General features: G+C 37.9%; 1 protein-coding gene across 4 annotated transcripts; it reads right to left on the bottom strand.

Moving 5' to 3' along the window:
• Nucleotides 1-21: 21 nt before the first annotated feature.
• Nucleotides 22-22584, bottom strand: LOC113479952 (integrator complex subunit 6-like). 4 transcript variants are annotated; one of them, XR_003398392.1, is made up of 17 exons: nt 22439-22584; nt 21662-21751; nt 21160-21343; nt 20185-20313; nt 18016-18179; nt 16781-16933; nt 15053-15185; nt 8960-9054; nt 8092-8202; nt 6285-6500; nt 5690-5813; nt 4975-5117; nt 4375-4609; nt 3357-3749; nt 1459-1552; nt 670-1047; nt 37-308 (listed from the first exon to the last, which is right to left on the bottom strand). XR_003398392.1 is itself a non-coding variant. In XM_026848385.1 (16 exons), the coding sequence occupies exons 1-16, from the start codon at nt 22556-22558 to the stop codon at nt 948-950; spliced, it is 2484 nt and encodes an 827-aa protein (XP_026704186.1). In that variant the 5' UTR covers nt 22559-22584; the 3' UTR covers nt 22-947. The 4 variants fall into 4 exon arrangements, 2 of the variants coding, with proteins under 2 accessions (XP_026704186.1, XP_026704187.1); XR_003398393.1 differs by having other exon boundaries at nt 746-1047; XM_026848385.1 differs by having other exon boundaries at nt 22-1047.
• Between the last annotated feature and the right edge of the window lie 150 nt (nt 22585-22734).

The following is a 22734-nucleotide window of genomic DNA, read 5'->3' as shown; positions in this document are numbered from 1 at the left end:
GTGCTGCCCGCTACAGACTCCTCAGATTAGCACTTATTAAAAATTAATAAAATGGTTTATTTTATATATACATATGTTCCAAAAAATTTATACAGTTAAAATATCAAATTAGTGATCTGGTAACAATACTGTTCAAAATAATCTCTTTTGTATGAACATTAAAATACACGTTTTTAAAAGCGTTTCCTTTTAGTGCTTCCAAAGCACAGCGTGTGCCAAGGCCACCTGAAGAATCTCCGTCCTCCTCACAGGATGAAAGAGAACTGAAGTCGGGGACCTGGGAAGCCTCAGGTGCACTTTCATAATGTCTGCAGACAAAACAGAAGAGAGTCTGAGGTAGATTGTTTAGTGACCATCGGGTGGTAACAGTCACAGGGCTGTCTTTAGCTTTCATTAACACAATAGCAGTTTCTTTACTCTCAATCTACACTGAATCTCAAGTTTAAAGGCATGGCTAGCAGTTCTTGGGAACAAGACCCTCGTCTCTGTGGTGGCAACATGCAATTTTACCAGTGCAGGTGTTTCTGGGAGGGTTTTTTTGGGAACACACGGGCTCTCTCCACGATGCAGACAGTGTGTGCATTTGACAGTGCCCCATTTTAGTGCAACCTGCTGCCTATAGCACGTAAATGTCTAATGACAGCGTTCAAATGAGTAAATTCTCATCACCTGCAGGAGGGGCAGCAATGGTTATTTTCTTCAGCCTGTTGAGCAAATAGCACCCTCCACAGGAAAAAAGCCACACCTTTCATAGCAAATCCTTAAGGTTATAGCCCAGCTTCTGCCGATAGAGGTTCTTAAAGTTAAAGCTCCACTGCTTCTTCTCAGACTGTGATAGGAAAATCACTTGACTGCCAAGATGGGGAGGGCAGCAGCTACATCCTCTTCCACTCTTCTGCGGCACAGCAAACTCATTCCTGGTCCATATTCGTCTGGCTGGTACATTATTATCTACTGTTGACGTGATTAACTCTGTTGGGTAGGCTGTTCAATTCTAGTTCCTCTAGTATTCTCTCTAAGTGTTGTATTAAGACCCGTTTTTTAAACCTATGGAAAAGAAGGAGAAAATTTTTTTTTTCTTCCAAAAAATACAGTTGAACAGCTCAAGATTATTCAGCCATGATAAATCGTATTACCAGAGGCTCTCTGTTTCCCATGTGGAAAAGCTTGCTTTATTTCTGGCATTAGAAACAGCCAGAAAATTTAATACAGCCGCCCCTCCTCAATCCACCCAAATTTTGGGTTGGTCTTCAATAGTGCCCCATCTCTCCATTTCACATTTAAAGTTTAAGTAAAGACCATTTACTCCATAAAATAGCAGTTTGACCACTGAAACATTTATAATAATTGAAATGTGTGAAAAAGGAAAACAGAAAATAATAGTGTGAGAAAAGTTTATGATTTCCTACTGTGATCTAAATTAACATTTATGACTGAGTCATTTATATCTATACCAACCTTGCTGCTTCCTTGATAGCAAATTCAATGAAATACTTCTGAATTTCCATAGGTCCTTGCACCTCCTCAAGAAGAGAGAAAATTTTTTCATAATCTAAAAGAAAAAAAATTAAAAAATATACAACCATATATTAAAAATAAATCTTGCAAATGCATTTTCAATGAAGTTTAACAGCAAAAAAACCCGAACAAGGCCCAGTTCCACATGTCTTGTGTATGGTAATACATGCAAGACAAGGAAAAAAAAAATCCAGCATTAGCTTTATGCACAAAAAGCAGGTGATACCAACGATCTGGTATGCAAATGTGGCACCACAGAATTAGCTTCTCTTAAGAGCAGCATCTAGAAACATTTGTCCTCAGAAAATGTGGGCTAGGTAGAGAAGCTATCTCCATGAACACAGTGCCATCATCATCAGTCAATATGGATGTAGGGCCACCAAGTCCTGTTTTAATCTAGAGATGTCATTTCTGAAAGCAGAGGTTAGGATTAGTTCTCCTTGGATTAGTTCTCTTAGACAAACTATGAGTGCCTAGTCATATTAATTGTGCTTACACTATCTTAACGGGTAGAAAGTAAATATGTCCACTGCAAACGAATGAACTGGACACATTAAATTAGAAACAAATTAAATAGCACTGTTTCAGTATTTTCCGTAGTTGAACCCAACAAGAAGATACTTATGGTGCTGTGATTAAGAGCCTGCTCAGAGTGATGCAGCAGGCACAGAGAGGATATATGGTCAGAACTGTGAATAAATAGATGTACATCTTTAATCCACTACTATTCAGTTCCTTCCTTTGATGACTGCCTGAACTCTGCAGCAAGACAGGTGACTCATACTGAACATAGTACTATTTTACTCTACATCACCTTTACTAGACATAAATTTGGTGTAAGATTAGACAAGCCCACTTTGCAAAACAGGAAGCAAAGACATACTCAAGTAGGAAGTTTGGAAACACCTTAAACACAGAAGAGTTAAGAATACTCCATTATACTAATTACTGGCACTTGACAATGTATTAAAAAAATATTCAGTAGTTTAATTTGTAGAAATAATTCACTCAGATACAGACCACATTACGGATATCTGCCATTTAAGAAAAAACAGAAAAGTTATGCCTGTGGCAAATCTTTAAGAGCATATACACGAGCTGGAGTTTCAGGTTAGTGTTTTGGTTTTGATCCTGTATACAGGTACAGGCAAAAGAAGTAACAAAAGCTGAGGAAGCAAGTTACTTTTCCTCATGATGTTTTAGATTTTGGGGGGTTATCAAACGTTATAGGAAAAAAAAAAGTAATTTTTAGTCTTCAATTTTTAAGAGTTGATTTACAACAGTGTTCCACCACTAATTACACTATCTCACAAAAAAAAAAAAAAAAAAAAAGCTATTAACTGCTAAGACTCTTCTTTTAGACATATTCCAAGATGCACCCTTGTAGCTACATATGCCCCTGCCCTCCAAAGGAAGTTCTGACAAACACAAAGCAACCAAGCACACTATGCATATGCGAGGAGCAGTGCAGCATAAGGCAAAGTCTATCTAGTATCATTAGATCATTGGTTAACACCCTCACAGAGCTACAAAAACAAAACCTCTGGAAGGTCCTTTCAGAGTATCTCTTTATTATAGCAGTTTACCTATTTTCAAGGACAAACAAGGTCATTTGGCACTCAATTTCCCAAACACTGCTGTCTAAACTTCAACTCCCCTGCCCAGCACGTAAACATTTTCTTCCTTTTTTGTCCCTTCATTGCTCATATGCAAGCAATCAGAAATTATTCAAAATCTGAATTTGTACGTATATTGAAAAGAGCTCCTTATTTCAAGAAAAAGTCTTCTCTCTATCACCACATATAATATACAACTAAAAAAACATAATCAAAACTTACTTCTTCCAGGTTTGCGAACCTCTTTCATCACTTTAATTTTGATATCAGCATTGCTTCCCTCCAACATCATAGGTGTTATTTTAAAGGAATTTGGCACAGATTCAGAAGTGGACTCCATCACCCGTTTTTGGTCATCTCCAGCCACACTGTAATTTAGAGGCCCTCGAACAAGTGCGTTGGTAACAGGTTTATGATCCAACCCATCTTCACTTAAACAATTGAATTCAACAGGTAGAGAGTCTAAGTCATTGGGTAACATTTCATCCTCTCCCATAGCAGCTGGAACGGAAGGAGCCATTTGCACAGGTAAGCCATCAATTTGCTTTTCCAGTGACTGACAGTTTTCTGCTTTCTTCTCTCCATTGCCATCTTGGACAATACTGTTATTCGTATCTACAAATTGAAAATATGTATCTTACTAGTGCATAACTGCAGTATCAAAAAAAACAAAAGGAAATAGTTCTGTACCCTTTTTTTGTTTGAAGTAGTGACCAAGAAAACACTTCCCTTTGGACTGTTACCATCTCATATCACTATCACAGAGCCACCATTTTCTGTATTTCTACTGCAGCATTATGACTTCTAAGTAAACTAATGTTTTCCTTCCCCCAATTTCAGCTAACAGGGTTTTCTTCTGACTCCATCTGCTGCAATAGGTGGGTAAAAAAAAATTGTATTTGTGGGAAATGAAAATGTAACCACATTTTCAATTTCCTTCCCCACCACAGAATACACAGATGAGAACTAAAAGCTGATCTGAAATCCCCACTTCCAAACCATTTTGGTGAAAGGTTTCAGTAACACTTTTTTTTAAAAACAGTTCATCAATATTAATTTTTTTTATTCCAGACTTCATTAGCTATAGCAGCAGTCTGTTTATCTAGGCCAAAGAAACTCAGTCCTACATAACACTAAAGCATGCATACATGCTGATAAACCCTTGTGAATCAATTTTTTGTTTTAACACAGATTTTCCCACTTGTGACCATGCAGGCTGCTGTACTACAACTCAATATACCTTTATTATTTGCTGGGATGCCTTTGAGGTTCAGATATGATGGGGATCCAGAGGCAGACGGTGGCCCTTTCCCACCAACATGATTTGTGACGACGGGTGGTGACTGGGGCCGTCTCAGCAGTGGTGACATGCTACGCCTTCTCTTCAGTGATGCTGGAGTATTGGGCTCTCCAGGACGCTTAATTTTATTCTGAGGCCCAGCAACAAATTCATCTGCTTCATCTATCATCATACCCTAAAAAGAAAAAACAATTTTTTTTTTTAAACCCAGCACAATATAAACTGTTTCATCAATTCATTGACGGAGTAAGTTCCTCTGTGTTAAAATTCCAAGTGGCTTTCAAAACACTTTATGACTCTCAGAACAGAGATACCTAATGTACACTGTAATTAGAGACAGATCACCACCACTCTGTACATCAGCATGATTCTACACAGGTTTCTCTTGGGCCACGTGAAAAACAGCACTCCTTTCCACACATGACAGAAGAGCTATACAGGTTAGCAACATACCCCAGCTGTGGGACAGAAATTCTACTCACAAATTATTTCAAGCCATGTTAAATATAAAGATAGAGCAGATGGCGTGGCTCCTCCTACCTTCTTGTCCTGTTTAAATGGATTGCCAAACGTATGAAGTCTTTTTGGTTGATCTGGGTCAATCTCCCGAAGGGGTGAAGGCATCATTTTCAGGTATTCTTGGTAATTTCCCATTTGAGCAACAGGAACACTATGAAGGCAGTCTGCAACATAACAAGAGATCTTAATTTAGTCTACCTTAAAATTAAGGCAATACAAACTTCACACACTTCAATTGCAAGTGTTAGTGTTTAAGAACTAGAAATGACTATTTCTTTTCACTATGGAGGAAGAGCTGAAGAGTACAATTTTGGAAATAAGGCTGCTAAGAGTTGACCTTAACTGGCTGAAGAAGAATGAAAAATAAGCAAGTTTAATCTCTATGCTAACAACTGCATCTTTAGACCACCACGTACCTAACAAGGGTAAAACAAAATAAGCTCGTCTCTGCTTTATACCATCATTATAAAAACATGTCTACTGAACCTTAGTGTATAGGAAAGCTCTCCCATGAAACTTATTTTTAAAATTCAAATCAAGCATAGCAATCTTGTATGATGGAAGGCAAAAATTTCCTTCTTTCCCCTTCAGAGTCAAGGAAGGGACACTGACTAACTCAATAATGATGCAATGTCCACTTCTGCTCCCACACCCAGGACAGAAAACATTACTTCAGGAATGAAAAAAAAGAGTGGTACTCTCTCCAAACTGTTAATGAAGAACAGTGGCTACTTACCTTCATCCTGCCCTAATATAAGCCTGTGTGTTTTCAGAAGATTGGTTCTCATTCTAGTTAGCTGGTCTAGAAGACTGCGACGGGGAATATCATATGCATTTCTGAATGCTTGTGGCTTCAAATCCTAGTTTTATAGCAAAACAAATAACTTTCAGTTAACTCATTAGTTCCCATACACAGAGAAATTCCCCTATGAACTGTAATAATGTTAATTATTTTAAAAAAATTATTCTGAAGTAACTTCAGAGCTTCGTAACTGGATACATCAGACTCAATGGCTGTCTTTTCAACAAGACTTTAGTCAGTATTCGCACTTTCAGCTCCATTAAGATTAAGCAGGTTAATTCCTGCATGAACAACACTAGTTGTCTTCTGCAGAGATGGTCACTGAAAACACAATAATCTTTGTTTACTACCAGTGTCCCAAAATCAAGGGCAAAAAATTGCATTTACTCTCCTCACTATTAATGCCTACGCTGGACTCTTCATGATCCAGTGAAAGTACTTACTACTTCTACAGTAAGACCATAAAAGTTACCCATTTAAAACAGAAGAGATTAACTGCTTAATCATGCAAGATCACTACGCTGTTTACCTTGTTTAAAAGTCCTATGTGGAAGCCAGCAAATTCTTTAACATTCATTTCCGCCAGTCTCAGTGGAGATTCCCCAGTGATCCCTTGCAGCAGTTGCTTAAAATCCCTACTGTGTACCAAGGAGAGGCCACTGGAGTGATTTTTCACTTTTATTCCAATTTCTTGTGGAACTTTCTTACCCACTGAACCTATTATCCGTTCCGACTCTATTTTTGTCTAAAATGGAATCACACCATGAGTTAAAAAATCAACAAGCATTACAGATTTCCAGTATAACACACAGTACATTAAGAGAACAGAACTATAAATTTAGTTCCTAACTACTCAACAAACAGGAGAACTACCTACCCAGGGATATATTGGATTACATACATTAGATCTCAAAGTAGAAAGAAATCCTAATGTGCTAGCACATGGAAAAAAATATTTAGCCAGTGTATCTAAATTTATATGCTAGTAGGTGGTCTGTGAATATCCCTGATTTTGCTGCAAGTCTGTGACTCTTGTGTGTCCCTAAACAATCATCTTTAAAAGAAAAATTTAATATATTTTGTTTAAATAACCTACAAACTAAAGTTTGTACTACTTTTGTAACAAGGGAGAAAAGTCATAAAAGAAATTCACTTCATCAGTTTCTAAAAACATTATTACTTCCCCAATTAGCACAGTTTTCTTATTATAGCTACAGAGAATTTTACTGTATTAAGCTTTTAACTGTATTCAAAGTAAAATTTTTACCCACTTGTAGTATCTCAGAAAAACCCCCAACCAACCAAAACCCCAAAACCCATGGTGATTGCAACCCACTTCCCCCAGATCTCATGCTCTGCAGAATTTGCTTCATTATCTGTGGGAAACACTGAATTTAAGGACAGCAGGAGCACAGCAGAATTCTGGTACTGCTTGTCCCTACATAGGAGCCATATAATGCATCCAACACATTCAAACTGTTTCATGTGCTGAGAATGTCTGTGAAAACCACAGCAGCCATCTCAAGTCATTCCAACTCCATATTGCAGATAAATAATATGAATTTGCATATCATTAAGTAACCAAAATACCACAGGAAGTTTTATGTTTAATAGATGCTCAGTCATTCAGAGGCTTTTGGAATCTATTTTGTGCATTCTTTAAGGCGGAGGATTTTTTCTTCGTAATTTTAAAGGCTGCACTGCTTCCCCACTGACTTCTAGATATTAAACTACTGTTGTAAGAACCATTTGTGCTAAGGAGGCGTGGCTTTCAGACAGTTACACCTGAAACGGCACTCCTGACACAGAGAAAAAGATATGCAAGACTACTTCCCACCAGGTCACACTTAACACATAGAATGGATTTGACCTGAAGGGAAACAGGACACTCGGATATAAAGCTTGAACTATCATTTTATGCCCCATGGATAAGACCATACACTTTTTTTTGGAACATACACATTGCCAAGGCACACATGGAAATAAACATGACACTGAGAGCAAGCCTCTGACTTCAGCTGTGAAGAACAATGGCAAGAGCAGTCATAAATCCAATTAGTGATAAACTTTGGAGTTTAAAGGTCTAAGCAGATACTTAAAATATAGCTGAAGAGGTCTCTCACACTCCCCTCCACCACTTACAGAAGGCACAATCACCGGCTACAGAACCACTCTGAATTCATCCATATTTGCGGTGGAAACGCTCAACAATCTTCAATTATAATATATGCTGTACACCCATATGAACTCCCACAGGGATTAACTGCTTTATAATGAGATTACCACAAACTAAATAATCAACGCACTTCTAATTGCAAAGGTTTTATCAATACTACCTGTTGGCTGAGTTTTTTAAGGTAAGAGATAACACTGTAACTAAGTCCACAATCTAAATTATCTGATATCAGATTTGGAGCTCCCATCATCCTTAGGGCTTTCTTTAATGGCTATAAGGAAAACAAAATACAAAATAGTAAGAGAATAAGTCTTTAAAAAAAAAATTTATAAGCTCAATTACAGGAAGCTAAGGCACATGGATTAGTGCTCTAGCTTTTCCACTTTTGGCCACTAAAATTCAAGTCTATTCAGATAACATGTGACATGAGTTTGGTTGTCTAACTAGCTCGCAACGGACGTTATGCCACATTACCAAGACACCACACAGCGTGGTGCCACTGGCAATTTCCACTCATAGGCTCAAGTACCAGAATAGCCGGGATGATGCAAGTCCATATTGAGGTGCATTGTCCAAGCTACATGTAAATGGTGACACAGTGCCATCCCCCCGCCCTTCATTTGGCCCAGCCAGTTCTCTTAGTATCAGCTTCCCAAGTTCTAGCACTTCACCCACATTAATAAACAAACAAATCTGCATTTTCTTTATCAAGTTACAAAAATAATGCCAAATTTGGTTTCTTTGAACAATGTGAAGTACTCTACATCAAAGCTTATTTAACATTTAATGAACAGAAAACATATTCAACATCTTAATATAGTTACTATTACTCAGTATTACTAGAAATTTGTTTATTTCTTAAAAATGTTTGACCTGATCTACATATATCTCTGCAAAGCAAAACCTTTACTGCCTAAAATGTCATCATAATTATGTAAACAAAATTTACTAGGAAGAGGTATGATGCACAGGACTCTGGTCACATCAGCCATTATACCCAGGAGGATGAAATGAGAAAAGGAACATACCAGTAAGTAGTAAGGAGGCATTGTTTTTAAGTAGTTGTCAAAAGCCTGTCGCCACTTCAGATTTGGCTTAAGTTTGTGAACCTTAAACAAGTCATCTGCAACAAGGAAAACAACAGAAGAAAGTTTCATTTATATAGTCCCAGACCATTAGCGGTATCCAAAATTCAACGTGCCAGGCTCCCCCCACCCCCCAATTTTTTTCTCCCTCCACCCATCTCCCAACGGGGCTTCCCCACAAAAACTGTTCTTAACCTTAGGTTTGAAGGATTGTGAATCCCCAGTCCTAGCTGCAGCAGACTGTCCAGAACAAGTCCTGATTATAGGCCAGACACCAGACTTAAATACTGCACACGACTACTAGCAGCATGGAAGGTGCAACAGATCCGCCTGTTAAGAGCTTCACCTCCCTTACCCCTCTTGCACCATCAGAGACTCCCTGTATCTGATTAAACCAAACAACATTCATTTGGTTCAATTTCCATTTTCAGCCCAGCTTTCTTTTGTTCAACCTGTATGATGAATTCTGGTCTCCAGTAAAAACATTATTGGGCATCAAGGGGGGGGAGGGGGGAGAGCATGGAATCCTTCTGGTCATCTTTGCTGGACTCTGCTCACAACAGCAGCAGCTGCTCCCCGGCAGAGACGGGGTGTACCTCCAGCCACACTGCCTGCCTCACGTCAGAGCAGCAAAATCTCCCACAGATATAAACAAGAGACAGTAAATAGCTATAAAAACTGCTGCCCTTTAAGAGAGGGGCAACCAGACAGATTATTTCCTTTGGATTCTGTTTTAGAAATACCTTGCTCACACTAGAGGTGTGCACATTGCTGTTTAGGAATGACCGAGTTGAAGCATGTACCTATTTGCCGTGCACATTATAAACTGTAACAGTGATCTCTAAACATCAAAACCGAATACAATATCCTGCAATTTATAATTTGAAATTGTGAATTATCAATTGAAATCAAGTTTCTCCTTAGCAGGGCTGTAACATACTGGCTAATGCAGGACTGGAGAAAGGGATGTCCAAAAATTAACTGCGGAGAGCTGCAGGAGACAAAGATGCACAGAAGAGGGTGTGCAAAAGACAGATGCAGCAAGGAAATTGTTTTCTCCAGATTGAGCTTTCAGGAAGATATATTTGGAGAAGAAAATTTGACTTGCATAGTATTCTGCACAAATCGAACAGATGTTAAGATACGATTTTCCAAGTTCTCGTAGTCAAACCACACTTAATTACAGGTATTTTCCAATCTAAATGAATTCTGTATCACATATAAAACCCACACTACAGATGCTACTTGTTCTCTTTCCTGGCCTGAAGAAAGTGGGGTGGAGTTTGAAAGGACAAGTTAGAACTCCATTTAAAATCTCAATATACCACATGCTTAGGACCATTATCCAAAAGAACCTGTGATGATGATATGACATATGGCAGACATAAAATAACATCCATTCTTATAGGCCTATTAGCTTTTTGCAGCAAAATTGAAGTTAAACTACACCCCCTTCCCAAAACTCAAAATAAAAAAAGTAAAGCATTCAATATTATAGTATGTCCTAATATTTTAAAGTCTATGAGTTGGTTATGAGTACAGCTTGAACCTTAAACCCCTTATCAGCACTTTATTACTGTCTCACTTCCTGCCCTGTGAAGGTTGTACCAGTATATAACCCCTGCAGTTCGGCCACACAGCCACTCTTAAATGGCACAGACATTCAAAACATATATTGGCTCAGCTAGCTACAACTCTTAATCCACTGCATAGCTGCAGTCTGAGATGTCGAATGCAAAAGCATCTCCCTCTTCTTTGCTATTCAAGTAAGAAGTTCTCAAATCTAAGTAGAGCTTCAGCAAAGATTTTGTCTGTTTAAAATGACAGCCTCCCCACAGCACAAACCCACTGCAGGAACTCCTACCCTCTAAAAGGAAGACAGTCGTGGTCATAAACACAGCCACAAGTTTCAAGGAGAACATCACCAACATCTTACCTGCCTCAATCACAAGAGTTTGAGACGTACACTGTCAGCAGATTGTAACACAGGCACCTGAAATGTACTTTCTGCCCTGGGCTGAGCACAATAACTTATATAAATAAGCAAACAGTAACCCAGTTAACTATGTCTTTCATAGCTTAAATTACAAACTTTTTAAAATAAAATCCAAAAGTACTGAAAGAATCCTTTCACAGATTAGTTTTAATCCAACCTATTAATTTTCAGATACTACTCTTTGTATGGTCCACTTAATGCAGAATTCTTGTCACTTCTAAACTCAGAGGGAGCTAAAACCACTGGGTAATTTGGAACATGGTATGGAAAACCACTAGGAAAGGGCCACAAGCTGCAATAATTCAAGAGATCAGGTAAAACTACAGACAGACCAGTTAACTTAAAACCATGTTGCAAAGTCTTTATCCACTTCAGATTAATGTACAAAACAACCAAATTGTGACAAAGACAACACCGATACACATCTTTAACACCCAGTACCACATAAGAGGGCTGGATGCACTTTCAAGATCAGTGAACATTTAAAAAAAAGAGCAGGAGAGAGAAGAAATGGTCAGCAGGTAATTTTAGCAGTTCAGCTGGAGGCTAATTACAAAGAACAGTTCATGTGACAACAGTCTAGTTGCGAGTGATGGCTTGAACCATGTAACCCAAAGTAAAACTTAAGACTTTTTTTTTTTTTTAAATCACCACTCATGTTAAATTCCACCTGAGCAAGTACACCACCATTCCCTGTTGGCTCCTGTAACTAAGCTTTCTAATGCCTCTGCACCTTTGTTTTAACGAGTACATGACTTTACATTCACAGAAAGCAGTATCCTTCCCTGCAAACAATCTAGCTAAATATAAGGTACTGCGATGTAAAACAGTATCACCATTAAAAAAGGTATTGTGGCACTCTTTTCCATTGCTTGGCTCTCCCTCCCAGTGCCACAGCGTGCTATGTTCACATTTGTGAGAAAGACAGCCCTGGGTTTCCAAAATATAAAATCACTACTTGCAGGTTCTCTCAACGAGCTTGCAAAAGCATCAAAAGAAACTGTCCATGTTGCAGTCCTTCGCAGGCAGACATTTTCTAAATGCTCATCCTTCTGCACATTTAGGCCCATGGAGACAGGGTATTAACCACCTTCTCATGGTATTTTCATCATGGCTGTTTCACTACTGCTTCTGCTGACACTCCCAATGAATAATCACTCCTGTTGCCCAGCAGTGCCTGCCCTCCCGCTAACGCAGCCAAGGAAACACCTTTGGCAAGGCGGGAGCATTCAGCAGCTCACCTTATCTCTGCTAAGCTCTAACCCCTCATTTGACTTCTACTTCATGAACCTACCATACAATTGTTTTTAAACAGAGTAATACCCGCAGTACGACAGCTTTGCTGGTATCAGCTAAAGGCAACAGTCCTTCAAGAGGAAATTTCTATAATCTGCAGGTCAAATACACTCAGCAAAGTATGTCAGCATCTGTCTGTGAAAAGTTGTCTTCAGAAGTCTGCCTCACACTGAAGGGGGTGTGGGGTGTGGTGTGTGTAAGAACTGCACCCCACCTCCTCAGTTCTCAGATCAAACGACTACCCCAAGCTAGCCATAAGGCCTCTCTAGCCTTTCCTATGAGAGCAAAAAGGAGCTGCTCAGCTGCCACAACACATCCCACATTGTCTCTCTTACCTTTGTGAAAGAACTGGAGACCAGAATTTTTGTCAGACAACCAATTTACCACAGGGTGCATGGGTTAGGTTAACACCTGAACTGTGCAGCTTCACTGTTTCATGAAGTCTCATTAATTGGCTCCTTTCCTTACAAAGCTTCAGATTCTAAAAGCAGACCCATTAAGTTACAAGCTAGGAGAGGCTTGCAAATCCGCTCTTGCAGAAACCAAGCTAAAAAAAATCACCAAATCTATAGGATGCAGTACAATTCACCTCCCTCAGTCACAGACCACTACAACTTTTTTTTTCCTCACGTTTAATCTTTTTTTACTACCAGTTTGCTCAAGTATCATCTGCAAGGTTCCTCATGTGTACCTACCCTACCTGTCTTTTAGGGCTGTTTCTTACATTATTTTCCAAAAACAGAATTACAACTTCCCTTGCTCAAGAAGTCAGGAGGAAAACAAACATGCAAGGAAAAAAATTCTTACACACCTTGCTATCTGTTTATAAGACTGAATACACACAAGCCACTTGATAACACAGTACAAAGTTGTAAAGTGGTTTTGGCTTTGTCTGAAAGAGTCACTAGAAGGCACGGAGAGAGATTATCCATAGTACTATCCCAAGTTAAGTCCTCCAACACAATATATACCAGTAGGGCAGTAGCCACTAGAACCACAATGATGCAGCAATATGGGTGAGAGTGGCTGAATAGAACAGACCTCTCCTGAGCCTGGAAGTTCTCACATCCTTTTTAATCCAGTTTAGAGTAATGGAAGATTGATTTTACACACTCAAATCAGTCCTCTGCTGAACCATCAGTGTCCCCTATTGTTATATATTAAGACAGACACAGGGGGAGTGTCTGGAAACAGAAGTGACCCCTACCTACCTAGAGACAAACACAGAGTCAGTATTTTTTAAAACATCTACAAATAATTTAATATGTATGCTGCTAATCATGTCAGCCATATTCTGTACTAAGTAGAAAAGGGGCCAGATCTGCTTTCATGTTTTATGTATATTCCACAGAACTTAATTCCTCCATGCCTTAGACCAAGGATAAAAAAAGTCCTGGAATGAGATCTGAACGTAACACTTCGTGTATGTGTTTGTGTTAACAATATGGAATGCACAGTATTTGCATTCTAAAGAAAACATCCACTTTACAGCTCAGGCAACACAGAAGCTCTGCATTTTCCTTTAAACAGCCTTCAGAAATTTAAGATGTGGGATACCAGGTGAGTAAAATGCAGAATAGCACCACATATACTGAAAAATGCCTTTCTCCAAGGAGTAGGAAGAGCTTTACACCCCTGCAAAAAAGGCAGGGGGAAGACAAGAGCTGCCAGGGAAGACACAGCAGAACTGCAAATGTCAACATCGGAACGAATAGGGAGATTCTTCTAGTATCCAGTGATGGCTTTTCAGCTACTGCATCTGCTACGGTAATTCAGTAGCCACAAACTCACAGAAACTCTCATTTAGCCTAGAAGTATCCTACTTGCACACTTTAGGACAATTATTAGGCTACATGGATGACTACAGAAGACACATACAAATTATCAGCAAGCAAATTTCTGTTTTGGTTATGACTAGGATTATGAAAAAGAACTCCTGAACTGTGTTGGTTTTTTTTTCTAGAAATGAATGGAAAAAATCCTGTGTAAGACAGTAAGAGTCAGTGTTAATTCTCTTGATGTCCACTCTTATTCCGTATCACTAAACACACCCACAAAAAGCAGAACAAAAAAGTCTTACAGCATCTGCAACTAAAAGGGTTAGTAGCACCCAGGAAACTCTTCTCTCTGCCATTACCTTTATGCCAGAACCCCAATAGCCACAATTATTATGGCAGTTATTCACACAGCACCTTTCCATACCGTCTTTCCTGTAGAAAGTAATTTCATTGTGGGAGTGAAAAAAAAAAAAAAACACTGGTCCCTTGGGCAGGGAAGAAATGTAGACTGTTTCACTGCTCAACTCCTTCTCACTGCTCTAAACTGCGTCAGGGAATTCCCTCTTCCCAACACCCACGACAAACACTGCATCTGATCTTCCTGTAAAAAATTAGCTGCTACAAGAGCAACTGCAAAACCTGGATACACCACACCCTAAACGAGGGAAAAGAATGGAGGTTGACGCTTACTCCAGGTTAAGGAAGAGGCTACGTGTCTAGGAGGTGAACAGCATCAAACATGCACTGGAAGCAGGTAGCTCTCCTCCTCTGCTGGAGAGAAAAAAAGGGAGAGGGGGTATGAAAATCCTCTCCTCCCAAATTACGTTCAAGAGTTTGCAACATTCTCTACTCTCTGATCTCCATTATTTTATCATGTCTCAAACTAAGGCAGAACACCAACCATTATTGTTTTGCTTTTATTCCGAAGTAGCTGCACTGGCAGTCCAATGTAAATTTATTACCTACCTAACAATGGAAGTAAAACAGGATAGTTGTAAGGCATCACAAAGAGGTTTACACAGGTTAAAGTAGTGCTTGCTTTTAAATACCCGAACGGATGGCCAAGTTCGCTGTATTTTCCACTGCTACTCACAAATACCTGATAAAGAATAAGAGACATCATGGTATTAGAAGAACAGGAAGAGTATTAAGCATGGGGTATTGAAAAATTAAAATGAATCTGAATCCAATCGCATTAAGACAGCAAATTATCAAGAACAGTCAAGTTTGAGGTTACACCTATCACGCACTTAAGATTCCACAGTTACAAAACCAACATGCAACATTTAGTGTGCCCCCAGTCAGTGTGAAAATGCTCTTCACATTGCAACCCTTAGCGCTTTACTGAAACCGCTCTGCAGTGATGCTCTGGAAAGTTTCTGAAATTCTAAATAGGTATGGGGACATTTGTTGAAGGTATGTTAAAAAATAATCTATTTGAAACTAGTCCTCTGACTCATAAAATAGCATGACTAAAGTTTACAACACTGATAAAAGAAATTTAAAGCGTTTTAATCAGAAATTAAACTAAACAAATATTAAAAAAGTCATAGCCAAGCACTAGCATTCTTAACATTGACTTTTATTTTAAGTGTGTGTGTGTATATATATATATATATATATATAGGGGTATTAACCTTGAAAAGCAATGCATGCAAACAAGTATTTCAACAGGATTAAGATGGTACATATTCCTACTGAGGCAGTCAAAATAACCCACAACTAACCAAAAATAATTTTCCTAAAAAAGAATTAAACCTTGCAGTAAAAAGGAAGTGTTTCTCCTCTATTTTTTCAGACATAAGGAACAGAGTTTGGGATGTGGTTTCTATGACAATGAGCCTATTTCTCTAGTTTGTAAGATATGTAGCTGTGAGAAAAGCTGTTTTTGAAAACTATCAGAGTAATTTTAATAACTCAGGCAAATAATGTAACTATGAATGTTTAAAGAACATTTTTGAAATGAGATTATTAATAGTAACTTCAATTTTTTTTTTCTGAATACTCATGCTATCTTTTCAATTAAGTTTTAATTTTTATTAGGGAAACAAACATGAAAGGCCCCTCCAAACCCATCTTTCCAGCTAAAGTATCATACTAAGCAAACTCCCAGTGTACATACTAAGCTATTCTTTACAAGAACACCACAAAAAAGGAACTACAAGCCTTATTTTATAGAGGATAGAGAAACAAGTCACCTATTCAAAAAAATAAAAAAAAACAAACCAACACAGAAGCAACATGTAACAAAGAACTTGCACCTCTTCAAGGCCAATCTAGTCAACAAGATCAACAGCTCCCATTCAATTCCCATTATCAGTTTCAACCACCTAGTGGAAATTATTTGCAGCTGTTGATTAGGTAACATGATGGAAACTAGTGCTACATTTTCCCTGTAAGCAAATGGAAGCCTACAGAGAATTTCAATTTAGCCAAAAATGGAACCCGCAGGACACATTTCTTAACAGAATGAGATGGATCTAAAAACAGAACTAAATGAGATTACAAAGTCTGTAGAGGGAACACTCATTCTGACTCCTGATAATTCTAACAGAAAGGAGGTAACTGAAACCTTGACACGTTTCTTCTCATCAACTGCAGTCTACAACCAGACCCCAAAACTCCAGGCTTACAAAGACTGAAGCACCTTTAGGATACCCATCACATTTCTAGAATCACATAAAGGACAAATACCTGCCAGCAGGTATGGGGAGACTTTCGTTCCAAGATGTACTGCGTTAAGGGCGAAGGCTCAAGCTCATACTTGTCAAAAGGAAGCTTGTCTATTACCATTGGCTCGCAATCAACACAGGAGAACCTCACAACAGGGTGAGCTGTGCGTGGAGGCTAAAACAAAGGGGGAGAAAAACATATCAATCGTCTGGTATCAATGGTAAATTAATTCATTCTCTTCAAAAGATTCATAAGCAGGTATTTTACCATCTATAGGCTTCAACTCTCAGTTTCCACAACTTCCTTTAAAAGGAGAAAAGATACAAGCTCCCACAATACAGATTAACTAAATATTTCTCTAACTTAAAAAAAACAAAAGCCACACACTGATAAGACACATTCTTCCCACTAAGAGAAAACCATGGTTAATATTCAACTATTTATCTTGATATTTAAAAGTCTCCATGTCAATCAACCTATAACAGCACAGACAGATTTAAAGAATACTTTAACTCTGCTTCCCAGCTTGATGTTCAAAGAATTACAGATGTGAAACTGCACTGATTTCACAAAGGATATCTCAAGATATTCCCTGCGGTTTTTTTTTTTTCCTCTTGAATTGAGGGGTGGGGAGGAGGGGGAAACAGACAGACAGTACCTTGAGCGCTTGCAAAGTACAGAAACAGAACAAGTCTAACAAAAGAGATGTTTAGAAGGCTAGTAAGACATGCCAAATGTATGGTCATTTCAGTAAGAAAAGGAGAAATGAATGCTGTTTTCTCCTCATTTCCTGAATAGGGTAGCTCTTCTGTTTCAACTTTTATTCTTCCTGCTAGTGAAAGAAGAGTCCATACATGAAGTAATACTAAGCAGAGAAAACATGGTTGATCTTCTATCAAAAAAATACTCCTTTTTCCATATAAATGCATTTTATAAAGGTTTGATTAAAATTTAACAGGCTCACTATCATCTGTGGTATGTGAAGTAATTTCTAGTTAAATTTTATAATCTTTTAAAAACCATTTACTATATTAACTAACCATATACATGGAAGTAAACTTTCCAGATGCCTAAACCACGACAGCATACAGTATCTACAGTAGACCATGCCATTCTGTGTTAAAAACATGTTTAACTACCCTTTTAGAGCAAAGTCAGATCATACTAGTAAACAGAGCAAGTAAACTACTGTAGTATTCATCTTCAGTCTGTTTAATTAGGTGTAGAATCCTATTTTCAGTTCTTATTTTACTTACCAGTGTTGGTGAATTCTGATCAGGCCAAAAAGATTCTGGGATTGGCCAATGCCCAACAGGAACACCCGTTTTAGGGTTAGGCCGTACATAAATGAGTTTATGACAACTATGCCACGGTTGAGAAGCAAATGAATTGATGGGCCTGGATGAATCAACAAGTCCATCTAAAATTTAAACAAAGCAAAATAACAACAAAAAAGAAAATAAAAAGCTACATGCATGCATTTGTCTCCTAGCAAAACTTCTGTATTAGCAACCAATAAGGTGTTTCAATAAAACTGCTTCAAAGACATACAGATCTTTACATCAGTGGTTGAAAAAAACTATACATCAAAATGTAGAACAGCATCATCTGAGAAACAATGGTAACATTTCCCACATCTACCCTTCTGCTCCCGTGGCATAGCCATTAGATAATTAGTGCAGCAAGGCATACTCACTTATTATGGAAAATGATATTTGCTTAAGCTTAGTACTTTGACATAGATCTGACAGGCAACAGCAAGCCTATCGGGTTTAGTTCTGCTGCACCTGTAAAGGCTGATAATGTGCATTTACAGTCTTTGCACATGGGATGCAAAGCTCACTGACTGATGCTGCCATTAGTGGAAACTGAAAGTGGAGAAAAGTTTCATGGGGAAGTCGGATGTATGTTGCAGGAGCAGCTTTTGTCACATTTTTAATTAGTAACAATTCACAGATCACTTAAAACCCACTGTCTGCTGGAAAGACCAGTGCTCTCTGCCAGTCCACTGCAGTGTACCAGCCCAGACTCCCCTCCACATGGAGGACAAAGAATTTTGTAGCAGTACAGAATCTCACCATTAGTTTTCAAAGATTGCTCTTCAAAGCAAACAACACAGCAGACATCACCTATTTAAAGAATCTTCTTAATTTTAAAAAGATTTTACATTACTAATTTTCCTTGCTTTACACAGCTGGCCAATAATACTATAGAAAACACCTTTCAGTTACTCATCAGTTTGGTTTCTCTGCACTATATACACAACGATTTTTATAGCTTTGGTATATCGCATCATATTTCTCTCTAGCTTGGGACTTTCTCAATTCCCACTAAGATGGGAAGTCTCAATATTTTTACACATTTATATCCACAGTACATCACCATTTAAATGTGACAAAAATAAATAAAAAACCCAAACAATTTCACCAGCCGTTTTGCCACATAGGAGAGCATTTGGGCCAACAGACACAAAAGAATTGCTGTCCTGCACAGCATTATAGAAAAGCCTTACAATAAAATGACATTAAAATAAGCAAAAGAGAAAAAATATATATAGCAAGAAAAAGGTGATTCAGAAATGAAAGCAGGAATAAAGCTGGCTATGCTAGGATGCTCAGGGGATCCTAAAAGTTATTATGTTTCTGACATTCCAGGAACATCCTCATTTCCTAAATATGAACGGGTCAGCTCTCTCTCCTTCCTTTCAGCCATGAATTTCTGCAAATCTGAAAAACTGTTCCATGTTAAGAGCGCATTTTCCTCTTCCCTGTTATGCATTTTACTTACAACTAGCAAAACAATTCTTTGTTCTTTTGCACAGTTTTTCTACTTGCAACTAACAACACTCAACTGAAATTTACTGTGACCAATCAGCAGAATGAAGCCATAGAGAAAATTAAGCATCAAAATTACTTTAGAGATGTTTAAGTGTTTAAATACACTAGTCCTGATTTAATTATTTTAAAAACAACTTTTGAAAACACTGTACCTCAAGCTTTACTACTTCCTGCAAACATTCACTTTTCTCAATCCCAAAAAAGAGGTAAGTGACAGGAGAGCTAGCAAGCAGGTAGATCATCCATACATATACGTGCAAAATACTGCACCTTACCAAGGATCAAATAACACTTGTAAAAATGTAACAAAGACAAGACTGAACATAAATAAACATTAAACTACTTGAAAGCAATGAACAATACATCCATTATGATTTAGAGTACTTGAAGAGACACCAGGGCTCTATCACTGAAGCATATAAGCTTTATAGCTTAATCACTTTTTTAGAATGTATTAGGCATCTGATGAATCCTGTACACTACAGTAAAAAGCTGGTAGGAAGGACAACAAAGACACCTAAGTACATCTGCATGCATACAAAATGTTTCTTCTTGAACATGAGAGGGGAAAAAAAAAAGTTACTATACCTTCTCCAATAGGAGCTGGATCTGGTCCTGACTTTTCGAAGTTAATAACAACTCCACTTTGGACTTTTTGAACTAGAGACTCTAAACACTGATTCAACATTCTTTGTGTCCGAACACAGTAAGAACGACCTACACAAGAGATAAATTACACACAGAAAATATGAAAGCAAGTTTTGAGTAATCTTTATTAAGGAACACATTTTATTACATAAGTCACACTGCTGAGGCTTTTAGTTCTATCCAAATAATAGCAAAAAACTTTGTACACGTTTATGTAAAAGGCAAAATACTTTTCAAATGCAATACAACCACGGGAAAACAAACAAACAAACAAGCAAAACAACCTGCTGAACATTTATTCATTAGTAAAAATGGCCATTAAAGCTAAATCAAGCTGGTCAGAAGCCAAGTTTATAAAGGCCTTTAAGAATGCCTGACTTCACCAAGTCTGTGCAATCTATCTGCTTTTGTCTACCCAAATCTTACCAGCTTTTATACACACCTGAACTTCCCCCTCCCACACAACATTTTTTCAAGCATCAATTAAAAATATTCTTATCAGCATCTCAAGGAACAGGCTGCAGAATTAATTAAAATTTTAAGATTAAATTTAGCTTATTAGTCCTGCAGTAGAATTCAGATCTCCATAATACCTGTCCCACTCAATTCAACATTTAAATTTAAAAAATCTGATGACTGAACAAAGCCAACCTCTGGAAGGACAGTAAGAAATTTTCCAGTCCCTCCTACTGGTGCATTAAGAAAATGCTCTCACATCTAGAAGATCTGAAATAGGAATACTGTTCTATCTTAAAAAGTTCTACTGGAAACCAACCTCAAAAAGCACCACAGATTCACATAGACACCAAGTAATGCAGCTGGAGAATACAGCAAGAGGTGAAGTTGAATCAAAGGAAAAGAAATATTTTAAGGCAAATGCCAAATTCAAACCAAAACAAATTAACATCCAGTTACCTCCTGTAACTTCACACATCTGTGTGATAGCAGATTCATCAGTAGGCACACTCCCAAGCTGCTCTGGTTCAGCAGATGCAGCTCCTGGCAAACGCAGAACTAGAGCAAACAGCCTTTGATCCCAACGAAATGGTTCTTTGGTTAGTTCACTTCCAGGCAAAGGAGAATTCAAAGGAAGATGAAGCTGGTAAAAAAAGATTTAAGAATATTTTCAAGTATGTGACAAACCATCTAAAAACGTAAATACCCAAATTCATTCATTACTCTCTAAAGGACCTCATTTCTCCCCTATCCACTAATTTATCTAAAGTTATATTCTGGAAACCCACCACGGGGTTGTGAATTTAAGGGTCAGGCAATGACAGCATATCTAGTTTTTTGTTCTCCGTGAAACATGCTGATGAAGCAGAAGTACTATTAGCAGAAAAAAACAATTAATATTCATCTCCGCATAGCGCCAACTTGCAAGATCATAACTTGAAATAATTTAACCCAAGTTTACCTCCTCTTGAACTCCAGCCGTATTTGTCAGTTTGTTTCCATCTGTGATGGTAATCAAAATAGATGGCTCCAAAAAGAATGGATTCCTTCCCTAGAGAAAAAAGCACAGGAATGCTGAGAGTAACCTTAACACTCAGTTATAGGCTTGTATTTTTGTCATTATAAAATAAACAGTAAGATAAGCAACCTTTCAAAATAATCCTGTAATTTTCTTTCAATAGGTGTGGAACCATACAGAACTACGCAAGATGTGCCACTCTGTGCACTTACAAACACCCCCTAAAGACATTTTTAGAATTACTAGTTTTCTTCCTCCAGTTAGTATGAAACCCCTCTAGCCCTCAAAAGCAGTATATAAATTGGAAATAACAGAAAAACTAGAATTTCATTATGAGAGCGTGGCAAAAAAACAGAGCACTTCTAACTTGACCCTTCAAATGTGAGAAATGGAAAGTCAGGACATTAACTACAGATAATACAAAACTGCAAAGCAGATGTGCCACCATCCATTGCACATACTCCCATACAGCAATTTTCTATCTACACTTGGGGTCAACTTAAACTGCTGCTTCTTTTGTAGTTCAATAAGGAAAAAAGTGATAGTACGTTCTAGGGTATGTTCAGCAGACATAACAAGCAAAAAAAAAGAAAAAGAAAAAAGTTCACAGTTTAAGTTCTAACACAGCTATCCAATATTTTTTAAAAATGTAAAATGCAAAACCAAACTTGGACCACCAAAATCCCCCAAAATAAAAACGACTATAAACAGATTTGTTACCTGTCCATAGTTGTCTATTCCAGACACTAATCTATTGAGATTTAACAAGTCAAATGATGACCTGAGTGCCTGACCAAGGGTTGTTAGTCCTGAAGCCTGGAGATTTTTCAGTTCATTCATAAACGTTGCATGGTTCTCCTTCCATCCAGCCTATTACACAAACCAAAAAAGCTTATTAGTTATTCTAGTAACAAACTGCAATCAACTGCCAGTTATTGTTTATCTCCCTTCCCACCAAAAATTAGATTATATTCCCAATTAATGGATACACTGCATCATTTACATGATCCACACAC

Source organism: Athene cunicularia (genome assembly GCF_003259725.1).
Source record: "Athene cunicularia isolate RWA chromosome 4 unlocalized genomic scaffold, athCun1 chr4_part3, whole genome shotgun sequence".
In the NCBI taxonomy this organism is placed as follows: Eukaryota; Metazoa; Chordata; class Aves; order Strigiformes; family Strigidae; genus Athene; species Athene cunicularia.
The sequence above is the reverse complement of the archived record's forward strand: the minus strand, read 5'-3'. Positions and strand labels throughout refer to the sequence as shown.